Source organism: Tribolium castaneum, chromosome 4 (assembly GCF_031307605.1).
Source record: "Tribolium castaneum strain GA2 chromosome 4, icTriCast1.1, whole genome shotgun sequence".
NCBI classification, from domain to species: domain Eukaryota; kingdom Metazoa; phylum Arthropoda; class Insecta; order Coleoptera; family Tenebrionidae; genus Tribolium; species Tribolium castaneum.
This window is the reverse complement of record NC_087397.1, coordinates 8,492,467-8,516,454: the sequence shown is the minus strand read 5'-3', so window position 1 is coordinate 8,516,454 and position 23,988 is coordinate 8,492,467. Positions and strand designations below refer to the sequence as shown.

At 33.7% G+C, this 23,988-nt stretch overlaps 2 protein-coding genes across 2 annotated transcripts in view; both read left to right on the top strand.

Annotated features, from left to right (window-relative positions):
• Positions 1-745: 745 nt before the first annotated feature.
• Positions 746-11,166, top strand: Mekk1. Its single transcript, XM_969543.4, has 10 exons — positions 746-1,244; positions 1,291-1,753; positions 3,337-4,739; positions 6,321-6,456; positions 6,507-6,668; positions 6,721-7,187; positions 9,031-9,427; positions 9,475-9,766; positions 10,528-10,634; positions 10,692-11,166. Exons 1-10 carry the CDS (start codon positions 1,120-1,122, stop codon positions 10,890-10,892), a joined length of 3,753 nt encoding a protein of 1,250 aa, XP_974636.1. The 5' UTR covers positions 746-1,119; the 3' UTR covers positions 10,893-11,166.
• A 1,476-nt stretch (positions 11,167-12,642) lies between these two features.
• Positions 12,643-23,988, top strand: part of dlg1 (discs large 1) — a 214,229-nt gene continuing 202,883 nt past the window's right edge. Inside the window, exon 1 of the mRNA XM_064356389.1 lies at positions 12,643-12,903. Coding sequence (XP_064212459.1) covers positions 12,885-12,903 — 19 coding nt within the window. The 5' untranslated portion in view covers positions 12,643-12,884. The remainder of the gene's footprint in view (positions 12,904-23,988) is intronic.

The window sequence follows — 23,988 nt, the reverse complement described above, 5'->3', positions numbered from 1 at the left end:
AAAAAATACCATCTTTAAATAATATGACAAGAGAGAATTTTTTCAAAGAGCAAAATATACATATTATAATGTTTTAAATATTCGTAATTTCTGTATATGTTGGCGTGAAGAGGATCTTTGAAATATTTATTAAAATTTCTTTGGAATTATTAGAATTAATCGGGAATAACTATGGGTAACGTAAATTTAGGTGGAATTTTTGGTATTACAGAAATGTTTTCTTTGACCTAAAGAAGTAAAATTAGTTGTACATATTTTTTAAGTGACTACTTTTCGAGCTGCAAATTAGCTTCGCAGCTGATTATAGTTTTTTTTTTAAATAAAATACTACAAAATTGTACTCTGCTATTTAACTTGAACTAAACTCAGAAATACGAAGACAGTTTTATAGCTTAAGAAAGCCACACAATGTTTCGTCACATTTACTTGCTCATTGAGTAAACATTGTGATTGTATGCCATTCCAAGATGAATGAATGTGGATTCACAAACCTTGAATTGTGTTTAAATGTGTAACACAGATGCGGAACTGTTTTTACTTCACATTTATCAATGGAAAATAACAGTTTCATAACTACAAACCAAAAATCTAAAACATAAGCCAGGAAATAAATTAAAACACGTCATGCTTTTTGAAAAAAATGCCAATTTAAATTTTGAAATTTTAACCAATGGTAAATCCTCTATTTAACAATGGCGCCAATTATGATCATTCCCATTGGTCGAACGTGCACGTCAGCGGTCAGCTGTCAATGTCATTATTCGCAAGTCTGCCGAAAGATGGGTTAATTCTGCGAATCTGTGTTTGTGAAACGTTCCACATTCGCAAAAAATGTTCAGTCGATTTACTCGCAATTATGTGAAATAAAAAACGGACAGGTAAATCAGTTCGCGCTGTTTTACGATACTATAAAATGATAGAGTGAACCATCGGTTCTGATAGGTTATGTAAACTTAGATAAAATGTGTGAGTATTTGTCATTAGTGTTATCGAGTTAATTTGTTTACCGTAAGAGATTAATTACGATGAGTGATCCCAATAGTACATACTTTAGTAAATTACGGTAAGGGGTGTTGTATTACGCAATTCAATTGTGTATTAACCAACACGTAAGAAGTTATGGCCTACAGCCCCATCGAGCAAGACTGTGATTTAAGTGACTACGATTTGTACAGTAAAACCCCACCACGAACCAAAATTTTGCGTAAAAATCGCGAACGCAAGCAGAAACACAAAGATACAAGGTAAAAAACCACTCTTTCTAACCCATCTCACTGAGCAAAATTCCAGCACGATGTCCTCACCTAAAGTCATCAAACCTAAGCCCTTAAGTCGGCGTAACACCATCAGCAGCATGTTCGAAGAGCTTGTTGCCAAGGCCGAAAATGACTCGGACCAAGGCTCCAAAAGGTCCAACAAGCGCCAGTTGAAAATGCTGCGAGGGTCTGAACGTGACCTGAAGCTGGACATTGCCAGTGCCCAAGCGGCCTCTGAGAAAAACCAAGAATTCAAACACCCAAAAACACCACAACCTAGTTATCAGATCGAGAGCTGTAAAAGATTCATGAGCTTGTCTTGTCGGACTGTTCCTTGCTCGAAACTGTTGAAGAGTAAAAAAGATAATAAAGTCAAATGTGACGAAATTAGCAATGAGGAGTGTTCCGAAAATCGAGTCGATTTTTACAACACTTTCTCAATGCTAATTCGAATGGGCTGCGGTGATAAAACGCAGGAAATGAGTCACAGACGCGCTGTAAGTATTTTATTTTATATTTTTTTAAGTCTTAAGTGTTTGTTCGGTCTAGAACGATGATTGATCAGTATTTTATTTATATTTTCTTCTCGATGTTATAACAAGGCCATAACTAGTATTGACTCTGAACTCAAAAAAATCAGTGTTTGGTTTTTAAGAAACTAAATTTTAATCAAACTTTGATATCTTACAAACTATTTCTCGTAGACAAAAAATGAATTCAGATTCAGAATTCTTGAATAATTTTGCTCATGAAAAACTCAGAAACAGTTAAAAGCTTTGATCTCGTACAATTTTGATGAACCAAACTTAATAATGGTTTATAAGTTTATACCAGTTTTTAATTGTTTATAAATTATTATTTAAACTTAATATTATTGCATTGTCAGGGAGATTACGTGTGTATGTAAAAATCCAGCTCGGTCGGATAACAGGAACTTTTTCAAATTTGATTCGCAAAATATGAAACGGATAACAAAGCAAGTTAAATAAAAACTTAAAAAGACGTTTGTTTGTTAATAGAATATACATTTTTTATAAGTTTTAATAAATAAAAAAAGTAATTGGACATTACATAGTATGCGGTAATTTTTTTATTAGTTTTTAATGTCTCTCTAAAACAAACGATACTTAACTGTAGTTTTGTACAACATCGAAAAATTGACACTAGACTAAATAAAGATCAAAAAGGCAAACCAGGGTCTAGAATTCGTTAAAATGGTTCAAGACATCAAGAAATTCCAACATTTAAAAAATTAAAAGTGCCCATTTCTTCAAACTAATCTTTACCTTAAGGATACTACTAGCTGTAGTTGAAAAATAAGAACAGTTTCGAAATCCTCAGACAATTTTCTATAAGAAAAACTTATATCACATGTAGTAAAAAACATAGGTATTCAGAAATCTAGAATAATCTAAGCTCAAGTATATATTTTGATCCGAACTATCTAGCTTCAATTAAAAAACAATTATAAGTTTAAAAAAAAGTTTTATTTTTTAAAGATAACTAAAAGGTAAAAAATGTTTTTGTCAAAGGAGAGTATTTTCGCTTACAAATTATGATTCTAAAATTTATAAAAACTTTGGGGGTTATTAACTATAGGATTGCATTGTCATGATTATTACGTAAGTATGCAAAATTTCAATTCATTCTGACAACAGAAACCCTTTTAATTTGGCTCGGAAAGTATGAAACATACAGTCAGACAACAAAGCAAGTTAAATAAAAATTTTAAGAAAGTACTCATTTCTTAATACAACTATTATTGTATCTTGAGGATCTAAACTTTGATTTTAAAAATTATTGGTTATAAAGCCAGATTCGAAATTTTCAGATCATTTTTCTTGGGAAGAGCTGAAGTTTGAGCTGTTTTGATATATGGGTTAGTTATCCGTAGAGTTAATCTAAGATAAATAGTATTTTCCACATTTTGTGGAAGTTTGTTATCACTGCTAAAAACAAACAAATGATGGCAATTCGCTACCTCCAACAACTTTTACTGAACATTCATTGTTTTTGCTGAATAAATATTATACCTGATGTTTAAAACTCGCACACTACCGTTGTTTAATTTTTTTTATAGCTGAGCAAGGAGGAGCATTTGTGGCAAAACGAATTTAAAGATTTGATTTGGCTTGAATTGCAAGCGTTCCATGCGGACCGAACCCCAAGCGAAGAAGACAGATACTTGTGTTCCGAACGGGAAAAAGTTGAACCTCTTTTACATGATATAATGACTTATCGCTACCAAAAAAATTCGAAATGTTACTCGACCCAAAGCAGCGACAGTGGCGTTGAGGACGACTGTTCTGGTTGTCTTTCAATCTACTGTGGTTCGTGTCTTGAGGCCCAAAACGAAGCCCTTAAAGATGTGGAAGAATTGATGCAAAGATTATCAGCGGTGGAAGCTTTGTTCCCTTCCGGACACGCTTTTGCCGAACTGTACCCATTATATAACAGTCCTGAGTTCATAGCGAGGGTCAAGGCTATCAGTTTATGGTACAACATGACGCGACAGCAGAGACTGAAACTAATGATTCTTGTTAAATTATTAGAAAATAAAGTGAGTAGAGATGATGATAAAAACGGGACGGAATCAAACAGTCCCAGTGATAGCAATAACAGTTCCTCATCTTCGGTAAATGAGTCGTTCTATGATTGCAAGTCAAGTCAGGATGCTACTGTTTTTTCTTTTGCGCCTTTTCCCTTCTTACATGTGCATAAGTCGGAAAGCTCGGTCTCACCATATCGAAAATACATCGAAAACATTCTTAAAACGCGATCGCTCCACAAAAGTTTGAGTTTCTTGGATCATCTCCAAATGGTTGTTTTGCGACGTGTTCAGCTAACCTTGACCAAACCGGAAACCGACGATATTTACAACAAAGTGACTTGTGAAACGGAAGATGAAGAGTTGCAACGTTTTGGGTACTTTAGCCCTGAAGCCAAAGCCTTGAACTTGCCATCCTATCGTGCAATTTTTCTCTTCCTTGCCGCAATTCCGCTCAAAATGATACACGAGTTTTTGAAGATGCGTTTGGAGCAAAAACCTGAAAAACCGTCTCCTTTGAGCGTCCGCCAACTGATGAGGGAGTTAAAAGAAGGCTTAAAAGTCGCAACGCAACAAAAAGAAAAGATCTTGAAGTACATTGACGGTGCGATCTCTGATAGCAAAAAACCGAACGATGTGTTTGAAGAAAAGATGAGGGATTATAACGAGTGTATGTTGCGGGTGTTTAGTGACTATTTGGACTATCTGGAACAGTGGGCCTTGTTGCACCATGAGACTTTCCAGAAGAATTTGTTGGAAGAAGAGTGGCATTTTTCGTGTAATGTGATTAAGTATATTCCGGGCGGGTCGGAACTTTTAGGGAAAAAGTTTGTGTTTATTTTGTGTTCGATTTTAAAGTCGGTCGCTGAAAGGCTGCACGATCGGATCGAGGACGTGCTTTGTAACATGCCCAAAGACGACAAAAATATGATCAAGTAAGTGACGGGAATGTTAATTTGTTGCCAAAAAAATTAATTCGATTCGGTGGGAAATTATAATAGTTTCCGCCAATTCCATTGTTTGCTGTTTATGTAAACAACAAACATGAACAAGCTTTAAATTTTTATTAACTGGAAGCGACAAATGATAATTTGATATAAGCGCTGTTGTAAATTTTTCTCGGCTAAACAAAGTGGAAATGAAAAAATGTGCAGCTGAAGGTCGCCCTTTATCGCTATTTCAGTTGTATATCAGTCAAATGCAACAGTCATGTGTTTGGAAAGTTTAAATATGCAATGAGTATTTTATTATCGCAAAAAGATAAACAGTATTTCACGCTTTTTTAGGGAAATTACTTCGTGAGAATAAATTAATAACTCGAATGTTTGCCTAATAGAGCGGTACAGTAAAGGCTCTTTTATCCGATCCTCCTGTAAGCAGCAAGTGTATTGACTGCGTTTGATAATTCGAATTGTAATTACTTTTTTTTTCTAAAATAATTTCAACTGCAAAAAAAACAGTAAAATTGAAGAAACCAATTAAAAATCTTTTTGTTTTTAGTGTTACTAATGTAGTTCAAAATCATTTGTTGGTTTGTTTTAACAGAAACTTTAACGTATCTCAGCTAAATTACTCCTCACATCATCTAATCTGAGCAAGTTGAATGAAAGGAAACCAGAGACCTATTTTACGATTAAAGTTTTCAACTTTTCATTTTAAAATTATTTCATAATTCACCATTACAAAAAAAGTGCTGAAATGTAGTCATTTTTTAAATTTTTTAACGTTTCCGTTGTATCGTTCCCTATTTTTGTTAAGGTAGAATGCAATTTAATGAAAAATAAAGAAATTTATTCTAAATATTTGCTGTGTCATTTTTCAGTTTTCAAGCGTTTTATAAAACAATGTAAAAAGAAAGATTTATAACAATCATTAATACAAGTGAGAAAACACAAGCTTAAAGTTCGAGGCTGTCGTTATGCAACGAGCGTATGCGAGAACTTTAAGCGTTTTCGCATAAGTGTTATTCAAATTTTTTTTAATGGGAACATTGTAATTTAAAACACGTTGCTACGAGAAGCGTGTTTTAAAATAGTGAAAACACGTTGCTATCGAAAACGTGTTTTAAAATAGTGTTTATAATATAGGATTCAGATTTTAAAAAGAAGGCTTAAAATGTAACCGACAAAAAAATTAACAAATCTTACTATTTATTTCTTAGAAGCCTGATTTTAAAATTGCTATGGGGACAAAAAGAAAGTTTAAATTGAAGTTATTCCTAATAATTGAATTTTCTTGATATTTTGTTAAATATTTTAATAATTCAGTAATAAATACTCGGAATTTTTACTCGTTTTAATCCGTACTTCAAAAATCTATGATCTGCAGTGTCATTGCAATAATTAATCTGGATTAGTTCCATTTTTTCAATCAAAAATTTTAATCTCCACTAACAAACTATTCATTATTTAAAGCCGAATTTTGCCTGAATACTAAAGATTTATAACGGAACTGGGTGATTTCAACATACACTGCAGACGAAAGCATACTGATTATTTTAAATTGTTATATTCCAGGCAAACCGTGTTCGTCATTTGCCGCGAAATGCAGTCTCTCTTCAACGAAGAGCGCGAAATGAGCATCAAAACCATTGCTTTTTGCAAGACTGTCTTTCGCCACGACCTTCACCCTGATTGCAGATCAGAACTAGTAGTACGTTTTTTCTTCTTCATAATTAGCCAAATCAATAACTAACATTTTAGTGCTCAATAATTTCCCTAAAATGTTCAATACCCGACGCCATAGGCCGTGTCCAGTCCGAATTCGATCAAGTCAAACTAGACTCATTTGAAGAAATCGAACGAACGGCTATAGTCTCCCGCACAAGGGAAATCTTAATGCAAGCCTACCGTTTCGGCTTCGAAGTACTATAAAAAATTCACAAGCTTCACCGTCAATTAACTTCCAATTTTTTAGTTTTACAAAGAAATGTCCGATAGCATCCCTACGGACAGGCGCGAGAAACTCGCTAGAAGTATGGTACAATTTGCGAATTTGTGGATGAAATTCGTGACTGAACGATGCGAGAGGGGGCGAGGGATGAGACCACGGTGGGCTTATCAAGGGTTGGAGTTTCTCTTAACTGTGTGTGAACCTCGAAACACTAAGCATTTGACGGAAGAAGAGTTCGAAGATCTGAAGAAGAATATGGATGTTTGCATAAGTCATGTGATAGGAACTACGGCTCCTTCGACGCCGGAGTCAGGGTTTTATTCGGCGTCGCCGAGGAGTTCGATTGAGCATATAAGGGCCAGGTCGAGGGGGTCGTCCCCGAGTCCGAGGCCTTCGTATAAAAGCCAAAGATCGAATAGTCGCAAAACTAGCATGGAACAAGGGTCGCCGGTTATTGATAGTTTGGATGCTATTAGTTTTAATCCACACAGGTAAGTGGGTTTGCTTAGTTAATTTTCGAGTGCGAGCTAAACCAGAATTTTTCTACGAAGAAAGCTAAATTTTATTGCAGATTCTCATTGACTAAGTTTTTGTTAACGCTTAAAAAAAATTCTATTATGTCTGTTTATTATAAAAATGCCTATTCGGTGAAATAAATTTTCTAATTATTATCAGTATGAATAAAAACTAAAAATGTATGTGATAAAATTTTAATTACTTGATTAAGTTGTCTGGGACAGTAACCCAACTCTCGTCGGGTATAGTTAATAAATAATTAATAAAATTAAGGGTAATAAAATTATCTGTTTTTTTTAAACTAAGAAATCCAAATTGAATGAAATTTGAAATTTTAAAATTGACAGAAAATGTGAATCTAATGAAAAATTTAGAGAAGACTATCAAATTTTGCAAAATTTGTAATCGAGTTTGTAACAAAACATGTAATGTTGATGCATTTTACAGATGCAGGCTTCGTAAAATTACGTGAACCACCCTGTATTAAGATCTAGAAGCATATTTATTTCTTGCTATTTCTTTGTTTTCTCTTGACTTGTGGTAAAAAATGTTCGGCTAAACATAAAAATGTACGCAATTTTTCCCAAATTATTTAATTTTTAATTATTTGTTTAATTTTTTAATTTTTTTCCCTTGCTTTTGTATTTCCGATGTTGTCGGATGCGATTTATTGGCGAATTTGCTGGTTTCTTAAATGTTTTGTATTCCATAAGATTTCTTACATTGGATAAACTTTTAATCTTTTAACATTTTATAATCAAAAAAAGTTTGGTTTGTCAATAACTTAAATTTATTAATCGGACTTTCTTTTCATTATCGCGTCGTTATTTTTGAAAAATTGGTCGTATGTTTGGCAACTGAAAATGTTAAGCTGAGAATCGGACATTGTGATCAAAACAAAGTTCATTTGGTCGAAACTGTAATAGTACTTACCTTTTGCAAGTTTTCTCTTTAAATTTATTAAAAATTCTGATGGATTAGTTATTTTAATTGGCGAATGTTCAAAATTATAACACATCTATTTAAATAATTTCTTACTTCAGAATCAAGGGCCAAACAAAAAAATTATAAGATACACAAAATGTTTAGACATAACGGATTTTTCTCATACTTGGGTAACGTCTAAGAAAAATAAAGCTTCAAATGTTTAAACTTATTAATGATAAGTTCTTTACAATTATAAAAAAAATTGCAACTAAAACATGTAATTTTAATAGTAAATTGGTTTCTCTTTTGTACCCTTTTTTTGCTGCACAGGAAATTAAATTTAATTGTTTACAAAAATTTGATTCATACACATAATTTTTTCTACTGTTAAACCATTTATGGACCACTCTAAGATTTTTGTATGCCATCATTTCTAATTAATTTTGAATTTTACCTAACTTTTTGAGAACTATAATTTGTAAAAACCTCGTGTTCATTGACTTTGTTATTACTAATTGTGAAACAAATTAAACAATCTGCTTAAAACTGTTTCGTTAATTAGTCTATAATTGCTGTAGCAGCTTCTGAAATAGAATAAAATAAAATGTTTGCCAAGTGAACGCTTTCTTGAAGTATTATCAGCTAACTGTGCGAACTAAAGTTCAAATATAGGTCTATATTTGCAAAATTTAGTAAAAATGTTAAATTTTGAGTTTATAATTCGGCTAAACGAGATTACAAAAGTACCACGTAAAGATTTTGTGAGATTTTGCGGAAACGGGAGAGAATGAATATTATTCTCCCAATTTTTTGGTTCAGCTCACTCGAAGACGGTTACGCCTCCATTCGATGTTTTGCGCCCTTTTAATTCGTTTATTGGTTATTAAATAGCTGTAGAAAGGATGAGGCAAACGAGCGATTAACTCGGAAGCAGCTCCGATTAGAGTCAATCGAAAATCTCGAAAGTTACCTTGACGACAAATTGAGAAAGCAGCAATTAATTGGCAAAGTGGTGACCTGCAGTAGCGGCATCGAAAAAGTCCACATCCGCCGAAGACTGCGCGAGGTGACCTTCACCTGGCAGAGGGGCATAAAAATCGGGCAAGGGCGCTTTGGCAAGGTTTACACCGCTGTTAATAATAAAACCGGCGAAATGATGGCAGTCAAAGAACTACCGCTTCAGCATAACGATACTCATACCATCAAGCGAGTGGGCGAAGAAATGAAAATTTTAGAAGGCATTGTTCATCGTAATTTAGTGAGATATTACGGAGTTGAGATTCATAAGGTAAGTGCTTCTTGATGTTTGTGCGGATTTCATGTGCAAATAAACAGGATGAAATGCTGATATTCATGGAATTCTGCGCCGAAGGAACTCTGGAAACTTTAGTGGCAGCTAGCGAGAACGGTCTGCCTGAACTTTTAGTTCGACGGTACACTTTTCAATTAGTTTCGGGAGTGGCCGTTTTGCACGACCACGGAATCGTACATAGAGACATAAAAACGGCGAATATTTTCCTGACTGAGAACGGCAACTGCTTGAAAATTGGAGATTTTGGGTGTGCAGCTAAAATCAAGTCGCATAGTACAATGCCGGGGGAATTACAGGGATTCGTAGGGACGCAAGGTGGGTCTTGTTTGGTCAGCAGTGACGGCTCGCTAGGTGAAATAGGTGAAGTAAACATATCATCTTCAATATAAATATAACGCCAAGAAAACATATTCACTTTATTGAATTTCTCGTTCAAAAATAAAGTAAACCTAAGAAATATTAGGGCAAAGTGTCGTTTTTATCCTCTTTTTTTGGAGTCTTTGGCTTGTTTTAGCGAAGTCCTGTGAGGTAAGTGGGTTTTTTAAAGATGTGCTTAAAAAAGAAGCAAAGTGACTAACTTTATTTACAGTTATCTCTTTGTTTGTTCGAGCACAATTACGCGTGAAAATTGAATTTTTAGCCTAAAAATCTGGTGAAACATTAGAGATTCGAGATTGGTTAACTTAAATATTTCGGAAACAACTTAAAAATGAAAGGAGCCAACATAGCTTCAAATACACCGATTTTGTTTAACGTACGTAATGTTTGCCAAAACGAGTGAGTGCAGCCAACAAATTTTGCAAATTATGCGAGTTATATAGTAGGAGCTTTTTCATAACGTATACGTACAAATTTTTCTTAATTCCGTCGTAAATTGAAAATTTGTTTCCGAAATTTTATAAAAAAGGGTAAACTAGTGACAGTACATCAAGTCGTCGTAAAATGCAATATTTGGTAGCAGTCTTAGGTAGAAAAACTAGTTTTGTCCATTTTGTATTAATTCTTCAGCTGGTTTTTAACTCGCGAGCCGCCACTGTTGGTCAGTGAATTTTTGGGAATTAAAAGGGGGATTTCAGCGTACATGGCACCTGAAGTGTTTACACGCAACATGAGCGAAGGTCACGGCCGTGCTGCGGATATATGGTCGGTGGGTTGTGTGGTGGTGGAAATGGCGTCTGGGAAGGTACACACACAGTGTCATTTATCAAGTTGCAAAACCATTAAGATAATTATTTTGTAGCGGCCTTGGGCACAGTTTGATTCTAATTACCAGATTATGTTCAAAGTGGGAATGGGACAAAGCCCGGATCCTCCTGATCATATGACAGACGAAGGATTAGATTTTTTGGAATTGTGTTTCCAGCATAATCCCAAAGACAGGGCCACGGCCCAAGAGCTACTAGATCACTCGTTTGTTAAACTTGGTGATGATTTTATCTAAGTATTATGTACCTAATTGTGTTAATTTAAGTTTTTATGTAATAATTAATTAATCTCATTATTTTTATACATATCATTTGATTCTGTTAAGGCTGATTGTGTTTTTAAATGTGTATAAAATTACCGTTTGTGTTTTATCTAGACAGCTGTCTATTTTATCGAGTCGTTGATTGATAGAATGTGATATTTTACGCACCATTGTAGGTGGTGGACTGTATGGATCATTGTTACAACTATCCAAATATTATTTTGAATAAACGATAAGTTTATTAAAACGTGTTTTATTTTGTATCCCATTTACACACCATCTTCATTTCTAAATGTACCGTCAAAACAAAAATACAGTATAACTCAGAACTTCTGCAAGCCATGCTACATTTGAACTCCAGAAAATTAGGAACATAAGCTAAGCCTTCAAAAAACACAAAACAGTTCATACTCGTAAGTACTGATTTTTTTGTAATATGAATATAATAGTGATGAGGAATTATCAAATAGTACGAAAAGCACTAGGAAAAAATATACCTACACATAAAAACAACTGAAGCGCACAAGCACAAGCAAATTTTCGATCCAGCTTTTCTTGAATAATTCTTAGTACAATTTTCTAAATTTTAAATAATTGCGTTTTTGAATGAAAAACGTTCTAATACTCAAAAGTACTAAAGTCATAGCATTTTTGACCAAGTTGGTTTTTTCAAACCACTTCAACGAAATTTTGTAAAAAATGCTTTATCTTTCAACTGTGCTTCCGAATGAGAAAATAGTGTACTTTTCTATCTAATTTAGTAATTTTTTGGATGATATTGGAGAAATTATACGAAATAATTTCGTTTCTGGAAGACAAGGTAAGTAAAACGTGTGTTTACCTTGTTTAAAATTCGGTGAAGGATCCTTTAGTTTTACAAAATTTATTTGAGTGTAAATAAGTGCAACTTTTTTTGAAATATTTAGTAAATGTTTATGTGAGCTAAAATACCACCATTTTTGCGGCGTATTTTTTATTGAATTTTAAGGCATAAAACGCCTGAAAATAAGGAAAAATAATTAGTTTTTACCTAATTTTGTTAAAATTTCTAATATTAACATTGTCTTTGGCCTAGTCGTTTTCTTAGAACAAATTATTAAATTTGCATTCCGAGCTCATTTTTCAAGTTATACGATCTTTTTTGGCGTGAGAAATGCAGTAGCCATAGCTTTTTTTGCATAAATTGCCACAAACCGTGAGTAAAATATGAGAAATCAAAGTTTTTCTAATCTGAAAACAGAACAGAATAACGTTAAGATTTTGGGGTTTGTAAACGCTTTATCTAATTTTGAACACTGAAAGTTTTTTTATTGTCCTAATACGATTTCTAAAACTATAAAAATTGAAGAAGGCTCAACGGGTTTTTAAACCCCTTGGTTAATAGAGTGTAAAAGTAAAAATAGAGCGAGAATTCTGTTCGCTACATAATTTCACATTTCATCGAGTCAAATAATAATAAAATTATTCACTGCACTGGATTAAAATAAACTTTGAATGGAGCTGAAAATATCTTCCGGTTTATTATCGCTTGCCATTTACTTAAAAATTCCTTTCAAATGATATCCGGTGAATACCAGGCGTCAGCAAACAAACCGAGTAAATCCCTTTATATTACCTCCTCGGACGCTCTCCGGCTCGCCCCTAGATGCCGCCGCGGCGCTATCGAGCCGGCGTCCCGACGCAGTTTTCGAGTGTGCGTCCAAGATAGAACGATGGGGGCAAAAGTGTGGTATCTATTTTGAGAAGTCGCAACCACCCCATGACGTCGCGTTGTCGGTTCGACCAATAGTCGTCTCTCACGCCATATTGACCAGTGTTGTTCCATGTTGTTGAAATTAGCGTTATCGTGTCCGAAACGTCGCGTTTTTCTGTGAAATCGGGATTTTGATCGCGGACGTTTAAAAGCCCGTGATTTGGGTCGGTGTCAGTGGTGGCGATAGGAGGAATCGAAATAAAAGGATCACAATGCCAGTTCGTAAGCAAGGTGGTGAGATTTTGTAATTTTTACGCGCCGATAAATCGATTGACAATCAGCTGATTGCGGGGGAAGACAGTGGCGTTCGTCGGACGGGATTGTCAATACCTCGTGAAAATGCACGTGCTGGCTAGAGATGGAGGGGGCAGGATGCGGGCGAGCTTTGGAAGAGAGGGTTTTTGGGATAGGGCGCTAGTTATGTAACAAGGGGAGGATAAGGGCTAGAAAATACGGATTTGTGGGTTAAGGGAGCGCGGGGAATCCCCGTGGTGTTGTATAGATTGCGGGGTTTCGTTTCGACTTATTTACATTTTCTGAAAGACTCCCACATCGGAGATATTTTTATTTTTAGTTGTTCCATGTTCTAACGTAAAACATCATTGCCAGCATGGTAGGGTGGATTTTTAAGTATTTTTTTAATTTCCTCAAAAACCAGCTGATTGTCAATTCGTTTTACGATACGTGGTTAACTCTTATTACCTAACACACTTAGGCTAATAGTTAGCACGTAACTGGGATATTTTGCTCCACTTGTAAAGACAACTAACATGCGAAAAATTAGGAAACACATGCTGTCACTGTGCTCAGTGCAGTGAATTTAATTTCACCCTGTATGTATTTCTTCCAAAATTTTTCTGAAGTAATAAGGGAGAGTCGGGAACAGTGGACATACAGGAACAGTGGCTACGTCTTATTAAGTTTTTTTTTTGTTTGTTAAGATCAAGTGCTATTATTTATAGATTAGAATGTACCAAAATAGCACTCAGTATACGTGTAAAAAGCTACTTGTTGAAATCTTAACGTCTTCATTTGAAAATAATCATCAATCTATTGATCGTAAATAGTTTCACTTGTTCTCTATTTTTCAGTACTCTTACTTCTTCTATGTACTATCTCGTATACTACATTGTTGAATCGCCATGGAAATCGTCTCAAAAAATAACGTTTTAAAAGAAAAAACAATTCGTAATTTTTTTATAATTCTCATTCTCATTATACTAAAAATTAATAAATAAGTTATTAGTATTATTAGTATAGTACGAGTAAATTAGCTAAGAAAAGATTATTTCTTATTCTAAAATAAATGAACAAAATTACTTAAATAAAAATTGAAAGTTTAAACAAGCGTAATTTTGGGGCTAGTGACATTTTTTTACGTATTTTTTCAAAAGCATAATTTAAGCATCGTTTGTTTCGAAATTTTATTATTATATTATTAATATAATAGCTGATAACAATGATTACACTTCATGGGAATATATCTTTTGAATACGAGCCGAATTCGAGTTTTTTTAATTAACTGCATTTGTTAGATGCAGGGGGTTTGTGGATATCATTTAGAAATCACAAGGGGATGTGTGCAAGATCGCAAGCTTTCTTACCCTGAAGGTTTTAAGCGTGCATTGCGACCGAAGGGCAACATTTTGAGCAATTTTTATAATAGTACTACTATTACCCACTACTAACCCACTAACATAGAGACTGTTTTATTTTGTCTTTACGCTGTTTACATTCCATTTTTTTGTTTGAATGGAAATATCGTATCTAGACATAGGCGGAGACGGGTTTTCAGCCTCAACTTATTTTTAATTTTAACTCAGAAATGACATGTTTACGGCAAAAATTGGAGAGAGAAAAGTTGTATTTTTTTGACGAGGTCTATTGGTGGTTAAAATTTGTGAGGGCATCTACAAACAGCCATCTACAACCCAATGGGATTTTCTGAATTAGATACCTAAAATTTTTAGCGTTTTATTTGTAAAAGTTACATTTCAGAAAATCGTGTTTTTTTAAACATAGTATATCGTCTTGAAAAATAAACTATGTATTTAAGCTAGAATTTAAGCAAAAGATTTGCAAAAAAAATTGTTTTTGAAAGAAATCGGGCCTCTAAAGTCACTCATTGATAATAATTCGTTGTCCTAAATGATCCAAGTTGTTTAGTGGTGTTTTGAAGATTACAGATTTAAGCTTGCCAATTTTTTTATTAACCATCTTAATTACACGCTCTTTTTGTTAGTTTTGCTCTAATCCAGTCTAATGTGTGTCGGTAAAATCTACTTCAAAACAATATCCAAAAAGAGAAATTGAATGATACACAAAAAAGTGCATGCTTAAAAAATTTTCAAATAATTGTTTGAGATTTTTCTATTTGTAGATAATTTTCTGAACAGTTCTTTCATTTTTAGATAACTTATGCAGGGACGTATTCTACGTAATTTTATAAAATAATAAAAAAAATACGAGTACATCAAGAAATCAAAATTGACCTTTATTTTTATTTTTTGAGATACTCAAGCTACTGAGAAATTTAATGAGCACATTATTAAATAGTAGTGGGCAAATAATATTAATGATTGGATTTTGTTAACTAACCGAATTTAATCGGCTAGTGGCCAGTGCTGCTTTTCAGCCACATTTTATAATTAAAGGTTTCTGCCTTTGAAATACCTATTTGTACCAATGGAATTTACCACTAAGCTCAATAATTAATTTTATGTCAGATATATGAGACCGTTGCGCAAAATTGGAAAATTTAATCCTTATACTAACACCGATTCTGAAATCGATACGTTCATAAAGTTTACCATTGACAAATAAAAAAAATCTGCAAATATTAACTATGTTTTTGTGTAAGTTTTATTTCGCGAATTTTATTAAATAATTAGATAAGTTGTGAGCAATTTTGTTTATCGATTAAACCACATTGGAGTAAAACTTTTGGGGAATTTTTTATACATAAAAAATGTTTTATGTTATTCATACTGAGAGATATTCATTATTCAGTCAATACAAAGCTGTGATATCAGCTATTGTAAACTTTTACCACAAGAACTGAACAACCCGCAGGTGGTTTATACAGTCGGATTGAATATCTAAAAGAGACGCAAGATAAAATACATGTGATGATTTTATAAAAGAACGCGATAGTTAACGAGCTAGCAGCAGTGTTTTATGAAATTTTTCGGTAGTTATTTGAGACTTGGTATAAGAGAAATTCAAATTACATACTTCAGTGCAGTGGCGGCAATAATATACATGACGGGAACATTTTATAGCATTCGATCCTAGTATTTTATTGCCCTTTTCTCAGATAGCTCCTAAGTTATGTATATGCATAACATTTCTCCAAAGACTTGAAACAAATTTTATTGGAAATATTGGATTTGTACAACACAGACTAATAAATGTCTAATGTAATTAAAGACAGCCACATTTCTAATGATAACCAGCAAAAAAACATTTAAATAGAGGAGAAAAACGCACGAAATGACCATTAGTTCGACTTAAATGTTCCGTAATAAATTCGAGAGGTTTCTGCTGGTTAATCGCTTGACTCTGCTAAAGAGCAGAATTACAAAATGCTACCAAGATAAATTCTAGTTTTGGTTAAAATTATCGTTAAGAAAGTCAAGCACGAACTAGTAGAACATAATGCGAGCTTCTGTACCCATTATCTTTCTATAAAAATGCTGGCACAGACATCTAGGGTCGCTTTATGGCTTGTGTAGTAATGTAGTAAATCTGATCAGGAAAATGAAAAATCGCAAATTGATTTTCGAGATGATTTTTCTTATTTATTATTAAATTATGGCGAATTGGGTGTTGATGGATGACATCCACTGCACTCCTATTTATTTTTCCCTACTCACAATGATTGCATTTTATAAATAGATCGACGCAACATTGCTGACCTACTATACAGCATTGGCGTCTCGCCAGTTTCTGCGCCTTGACAGTACCTTCACAATCAATATGAGCACACAAATAAAAGCAATTAATATTTATGAATTTTTGGGGTTGAGGCTGCTTCTGTTTACACATGCAGCAAAGCTAAGGTCAAGGCATGGGTCATTAACTGTCTGCAAACATGCAAACTCGAAAGTTAAACGATACTTTAATGTGTTTACTATAACTTGGCTATAAATTTTTATTAAGGTATTTCAGGATTTCCGCATTTTTTGGCACTGAACTTTGTGATAAGTAGAGACCGGATTTTAGGAAATGTTCTCACAGCAATTTTTAATTGACACTCTTTTTATTTTTCCTAAAATCTTAAATTGAATTGTCGTATCCTAAATAAGTTTTAAAAATCTTTACTTGTAGAATTTTCCTAATTTAAAATAAGATATATTACACTACATCAAAATTTTCAATATCATAGTTATTTTATTTTACATTTAAAGATTTTTTTGTTTCTTAGGCTTAGTGTTTTTTTTCCAGTTCTATGGTTTTTTCAGTTTCTCAGTTTTTTAGTCGTTTTGTTCTTTAGAATTCAATTTTGATTGTTTTTTAGTTTTTTGTGTTTTTAGTTTCTCAGCGTTTTCTTTGTCTGTGTTTGAACTTTTAATTTTTGAAAATCAAATTATTTCAAAAATTAAACATCGACCATTTTAGATATTTGCATATAAGGTGAAATCACGTTCTGTGAGAAAAACCGGCTCTAAAACCGATTCACTGGTGTGTCATTTGTCTCAGGAATTAGTAATTCGAGTAATACTAATACGTATTTCTATTCTAAGTTCAAACTAATTTTACAACAGCAAATTTAGACAAGATTTAGGTTCAACAGTTAATTAACTTTTATATTTATCTTTTTGTGTATTAGATTAGTTTTTGACAAAACAAAGTTCGTATTGATTGTTTGTTTTTGTAATGGAATTTACTGTAATACAAATGTTGTTTTTATTTTTTCTGTAGTAGAAATTAATAAAAAATGTATCCTAAATTACCAGAAGTTAATACCTAATTTCTGCTAGTGCACAACCTCTTTTGAGTTCTAAATAAGGTTTTTAACTTCCTAGGAGTCCGGTTTCTAGTGATAAGCGCATTCAGGCGTTTATTTTTATAAACTAATTGCCGGTCAAGTGACTGGGCACTAGTTCACTTTGCTGATCAAAGCAACCGGTGGATTCACCCTCGATGGGCACTGATTGCATAACAAGTCCTTTAGAAAAAATCGCACTTTTTGCCAAAGTTGCTACGTAAATAACTTTCAATAATTCGGGCGTTTCCACCCTCTGCGCTTTTCCAACTTTTCAATAGTTCCAATATATCTTTCTTCATGAAAGTTTTAAATCTATCGATCGTGTTGAAAAGAGATTGTGTATTACACTTCGTTCACATCTTCGCAGGATTGGATCTCAATATGCAATGAAAGCAATAGATCAAATATTGACCGAGAAAAGCTCCAAGCTGACTCTCTAATAATCTCGGCAAACATGTCCGTGAAAACGTCTTTTCAACGCTATTTATATGTCCCACTGAAACGGTCAAATTATCCAATTTTATTGGATAAGACGTCTCGCAACAGCGCGTGTTCGAAGATTAAAATTTCAATCTTGAAAAATCAACTCTCGCAAACAACTTTTTGTCTTCGAGACTTAATAACGCTTTTTCCGTGATCATCTAAAAATACGCTTAATATTTTTGTAATGTAGAACAGCGGAGAGCAGATCAATAATCCAACAAGTTACGTCAAAAACAAACTTACTTCACAGTAGATTCACATAAAAATTTCGAGCGTCTATTGGCATTCAAATGCTGCTGGTACTCAAATATTATCACTTTTGACATATCCTGTATCGCGAGAATGTGGTGCATTGTTGTAGGCTGGTTTGTATTGTTTACTGCAGTTGTATGTACATGTATTTCTGATAAACACCTGAATGGAACTTTGCTGTCTGGATGAATGCAAGCTTCCACATATTCAAACACGTCATAAATTTTGCCGCTTGAATAAAACACCATTACCTCCAAAACGTAAACCAGCCTTTTCGCAAAGACCCACAATGCGAATGTTTAATTAAACTCTCGACAGGTGGTGGCTAAAAGAGGTAAAATAAGAATGTGGCGTGGGTATGGGAAATTAATCACGCTCTGCGTAATAACATAATTATTGAGCAAATTATTTATGTCAAAAATATCATACTTTGTTCCTTGAGGTCGATTTCAGCTTGAAGCAACCGAAATTTCGCGAAATTGTATCAAAAACGCTTTCAGAGCTTTATAGAGCTTTCACCATTATTGCAACAATTGTCGTATTCAGCCGCTTTCTAGTTGGTTTTATCTATTTTTAAGGTGATTGTTGCATCAACTATTATTGCTATGTGAAACTTTTTTGATTTTAATGTATAAAATTTCAACGGTAAATCTCCATTTTCTTCGGCTACCAGTAGATGAAAGTTGTCTGTTAACATTAAAATCAATAAAAAAAATTAACAATAAATACACATACCTAATAAAAACGACATCGTTACATGTGTAGTGTAAGGAAGGCTAAAATGTTACAGATGAAAGTCAAAACAAGAATTTAAAGGGGAAATTATGATTCTCACACCATACATGAACACAGCGAAATTTAAATGATAAACTTATTCTAACACCAATTAAGAACAAACAACCAGATCTGTATATAAAAATATAAATATAAAATTCGAACGTGGTTAAAGTTTTATTAATATTTAATTTATTAACTTTTGTGTTGTTCCGTCGTAAACTGATTACTTCACTGATCACTGTTCACTGATTACTTCATGGTAAAATGAAATGTTATCGTCTCGAAAAATATGGTTCCCAACCACTGTTTTTCTGTTTTTGACGATCTTTTATTGTTGAATGTTTTGTAATAATAATAATAATAATAATAATAATAATAATAATAATAATAATAATAATAATATTTTAATAAAGTTTATTGCCATAGAATCTTAAGAAAAAAGAAAGAAATAAAATTAAATGTCGATGTTTGTAAACAAAATAAGTTAGTAATTTAATCGAAATAATGGAGTAAGAAATAAAATTTTATAATGTACATGACGAGAAAATTTACCCATCATCTTTTTAAGCGTTTTCCAACAGCTTTCGAAAATCAAATCACATTTTATCGTCTGGTATAGTAAATAATTACTATCATAAATTTTTACATGTTTTAAAATCTCAGGGATAACATCATTGTGGCGAATTAAGCTTTTATAATCATGATTATTTTTCCATACTTTATTCTTCGAGTGTTTAGCGAAGTAATTATTTTTGTTTTATAAATTCGTGATTATTTTGTGCATTTATTCAGATATACTAATGAGTACATTTATTATTGTTCCATTGGTTGCGAATTAAAGTTCTGCGGAAAAGAACTCGAAATTACGGTTTGCATTAATCACCGAAATCACGGCAATTATTTACGCTGCTGAAATAAATACTTTTCATAGTGCTTAAGGGTAATAAATCCTCGTATAAATCATCAGCATTCCCTTTCTTCTCTTTCGTTACCTATTATTTGTTAATAACATTGGTCACAAATATTGTCTAAACAGGACTATAAATACCAGTCATAAAGCTTTGTATCGCCAAAGGAACAACTTCATGTGCATCACAGTGTTTGAGATAAAAGCACCTCAGCAGCATCTATGCACGATTTCAGCTTCAGATCTTCACACCGCCGCTTCAAAGACGCAATTTATCGTAAAATCAAATCAAATTGCAATATTTTCTCTTCCAGCCACAAATTAACTTTTGTGTGGGTATGAATGTTGTGTAATAAACTTATTTCGAGTGAGGTTCACACGAAGCGTAAACCTCTCGTGACATTTTTTTAATTAATATCTTGTCTGCCCTCACATGAAGAGAAAAACAAGCAGGAATGCGAAATTTTAGTTGTGGGCATTCCTTGTCGGACGCTTAATATTACTCGAGGGAAATAAACGCCGATTTGCTAGGACATCGACTCGACGTTTGGCATTTCAACAGGTAAATATTTTATTGCGTTTGTCGTCACGTTTATGAGCGAAAAAATGACGTACAACAGATGATTGGCTTTAATTATGGAAGAAGTTGATGGAGTCCTGACAATGCAATTGTTTCTTCATGGACTTGGGGGAGAAATGCGAACAATGAACTGTCTTTCATCAAATCGATTATTACTTCGAATATTTTGTCATTAACTGTACTGTAGTTCAACTTCTTCCACATAATGGACTTAGCTATTATCAGGCTTCTGGCGCTTCATGAAATATTTGTGAAAGAGATTTGAGTATTGCGTGTTTTCAAATATAAAGTATTTTGTTTGTGAATTGTGCACCGGATGAAGACAACGAAGCATTTTAATTTTCGTTAAAGGACGGAAATAAAACAGTGCAAAGCTAGAACTGGAACGCCCAAGGGGTGATGTGAAATAAAAAGTCACGTTTTAACTGCAAGTTAACTTTTTGAAGTCCTTGACTGATTGATAGAATTCATTCAAGTTACGTCCATTTATTAATGTTTATTTCCAAGAATTTGAATGAGTTAAAAGGTAATTAACTGTGGTTATAACGTATTTTTATGTATTTTTGAGCCTGATGATGTTTATTAGATAAAAGAAACGTCGCAACTCGTAGTTGGTCTTATCGTCGTTAAATTTTATTGCAGTTATTTGAAATTATTTTAGCGTTTAATTGGTGTTTTTTTGCATCTCGTTTCCGCTAAATTTGAATGTCAAACATTTCGTCGCATGTTTTTGACTTATTTGGCTCGTATCCTTTTCAGCGTATTGATTGGGTCAAGCTTTAAAGGACCGTCAATTTGCTTAGTCCCTTTCTGTGAGGTTGTCATTCCCAACAAAAAATGTGTATGGCTAAGCCCAAAATCGACCGCCTCTGACAGAGCTATGACTGATGGTTGGGCTTTAAATAATCCTTCTTGAGAAAACATGTAATGCCACAAGTAGTTCGCATTTGAAAATTGGTCACATAGAGATAAGGATCTCGCGTATTGTGTCTGGATCCGTTTTTATGCGAAATATCAATGTGGCAACTCCTAACGATTTCCGCCGTTCGATTCGGCATTTTTCCGGAGGTCTCGACGGATCAAACGTGAGGTGGCATAAGCATTTCCTCGCACGATTAGTATGTGTCTGGAGAATGCCGGATTTTTGCCGAAATCAAATAAATGGAATAAATTTATTAGTCAACGTTTTGGGGGTTTTGTTTATTCGTCGGGAAGTTCAGGCCTCGAAGCGGAACAATCCATAACTCGATTCGATAAATTCGAGTGATTACGCGCTGCTTGGATGGTGGTAGTCGGGGGTGGCTTTCTCGTTCGATGCCGGAATTAAAGCACGTTTCATCGGGAAGCTTTTCCAGGTCAACTAGCAAATACATCGAAGTATTGTGATGGAAGATATCTAGTTTACATACATTAAAAAACCAACTATGGAAAACAAAGTTTAAGATCCGAGGCGATGTTGACGATCCAACTTGGAAAATGGGTCAAATCTTGGCATTCCGGAACGTTTGTTCTGAACTACGAACATAATGAAGCATCATAGTAGGAAAAAATTAAAAAGGTTCATTCTAGTTAATCGTCTGGATACGGAAAATGTCTCTTGAAATTATTCTAAATGGCCACAGTGCCAACGTTTGGTCATCTCTCACACCCATAAAAAGTTCACTCAACTATTATTTTTTTGTTAGATATTAGTCTATTGCCTACACGAAAAATGCGCACAAAAATAAAAGCCCACAAGAAAAAATCCACTCAGAAAAAAGCTTACTTAAAAAAATAACTTAGCAAAAAAATTTCAATGAAAAAATCCCACTATAAGCGAACTGATTTTGATGACTTTTCTTAGTTCGCTGTAAGCGGACAGCACTGTATCTTATTTTTTGAGTAATTTTGAGTAAATTTGAAAAAGATGCTGCAAAATGAAGTTACTCTTGTGAATTGAAAGAAAATGCTATCTTAAGAATAGGAACTAGACTGCTAGAGTCTTGTCATTACTCAACTGTTTTTGTACTCTGAAGATAGAAAACTATTATTTTCTTGGTGAACGTTGGACGCCAAGAAATCTTTTTGGTTGATGGATTATAAAAACTTACCAGTCGATAATTATTCCCTTGCTCCAATGAGCGCGATCTAGTAAAGCGGCAGAAATAAACTTGAGAAATTTTCGTAATGAAGAAGCACTTAAAAATCTCCATTGAAACTCTATCTACGGGTAAAAATTAAATAGTTCAATGTAAGCGTGACTCATCAACTGTGAAGTTTTAATGAAGAGGCGTAAACGTAATTTAGTTTGGATTTAGGGGTTGTTTTGATTAGTTTGGCCAATTTTATCGTGATATTGTATTACTGGGCGTTTTAGCGTTTTTTGTCAGGTGGTTAATTCTATAACGCTCCAAAAGGACTCATCCAGCTTTATTGATTCGGCATAAATGGAAAATTGTGATAGTCATACGGCTACGTTAGGGTTAAAACATCAAACAGATTGTATTTTAACTCTTTTATCAATGAACGACTCGTGCTCATAACACCGTTAAGCGATTATCGTCCGAAATACAGTTTTGCATCGTAAAATTCCAACTTTGGGTCGTTAAAAATTTACGGGGACACCTATATATTACACTTAATCCTGCTACCCCTATAACAATCGTGCGAATTTGATTTCGCATACGAATTAGGCCACCGCAACATTTGCATATACCTCTCTTGTTTACCCAAATTAATGCCGAACAATACGCAGTAATAACACTTTTACCCAAGGAAATCTCGCTGGTTTAACTAAAACTGGCTTCGATATTTTGCCTTAGGAGAGTCAAGTTTCAGGTTTTTCTTGAGTTTCGAACTTTTTATTCGCGTATTATTAATAAGAAAACAAGGAATTTGCATTATGCACCCTTTACTGAAGTGGAAAAGTTGGGTAGTAAAACTTATTACAACGCCATCGGGGATAATTGTGCATTGACTACCATTTTATCGCAGACGGTCAATTTTTCCCTAAACAGTTTGAGAGTTTTGGCTCCATTTTGGGGATTTGGAGGAATAATCTATTTGCACAACCTACATAAACACAACCGCGGCTGATTAAGGATAAATAATACAAGTGCGTTGACGCTAAACCATTTCGCACAGAAAGTGAAACAACTGGTGGAAGAATTTTTGTTGTTTTTTTAACACTAACAAGAATTAGGCTCGCTTTGGGAATAAACAATTTTTTAAATTGCGCTTAGCTTGACCCACTTTTTTGGAAAAAAATGTGACTGTGGAATATTTTGGCCAATAAAAATCCGGATTTAAGGAGAATCCCATATAAACGCTTTCTTAAAATATCGCCAC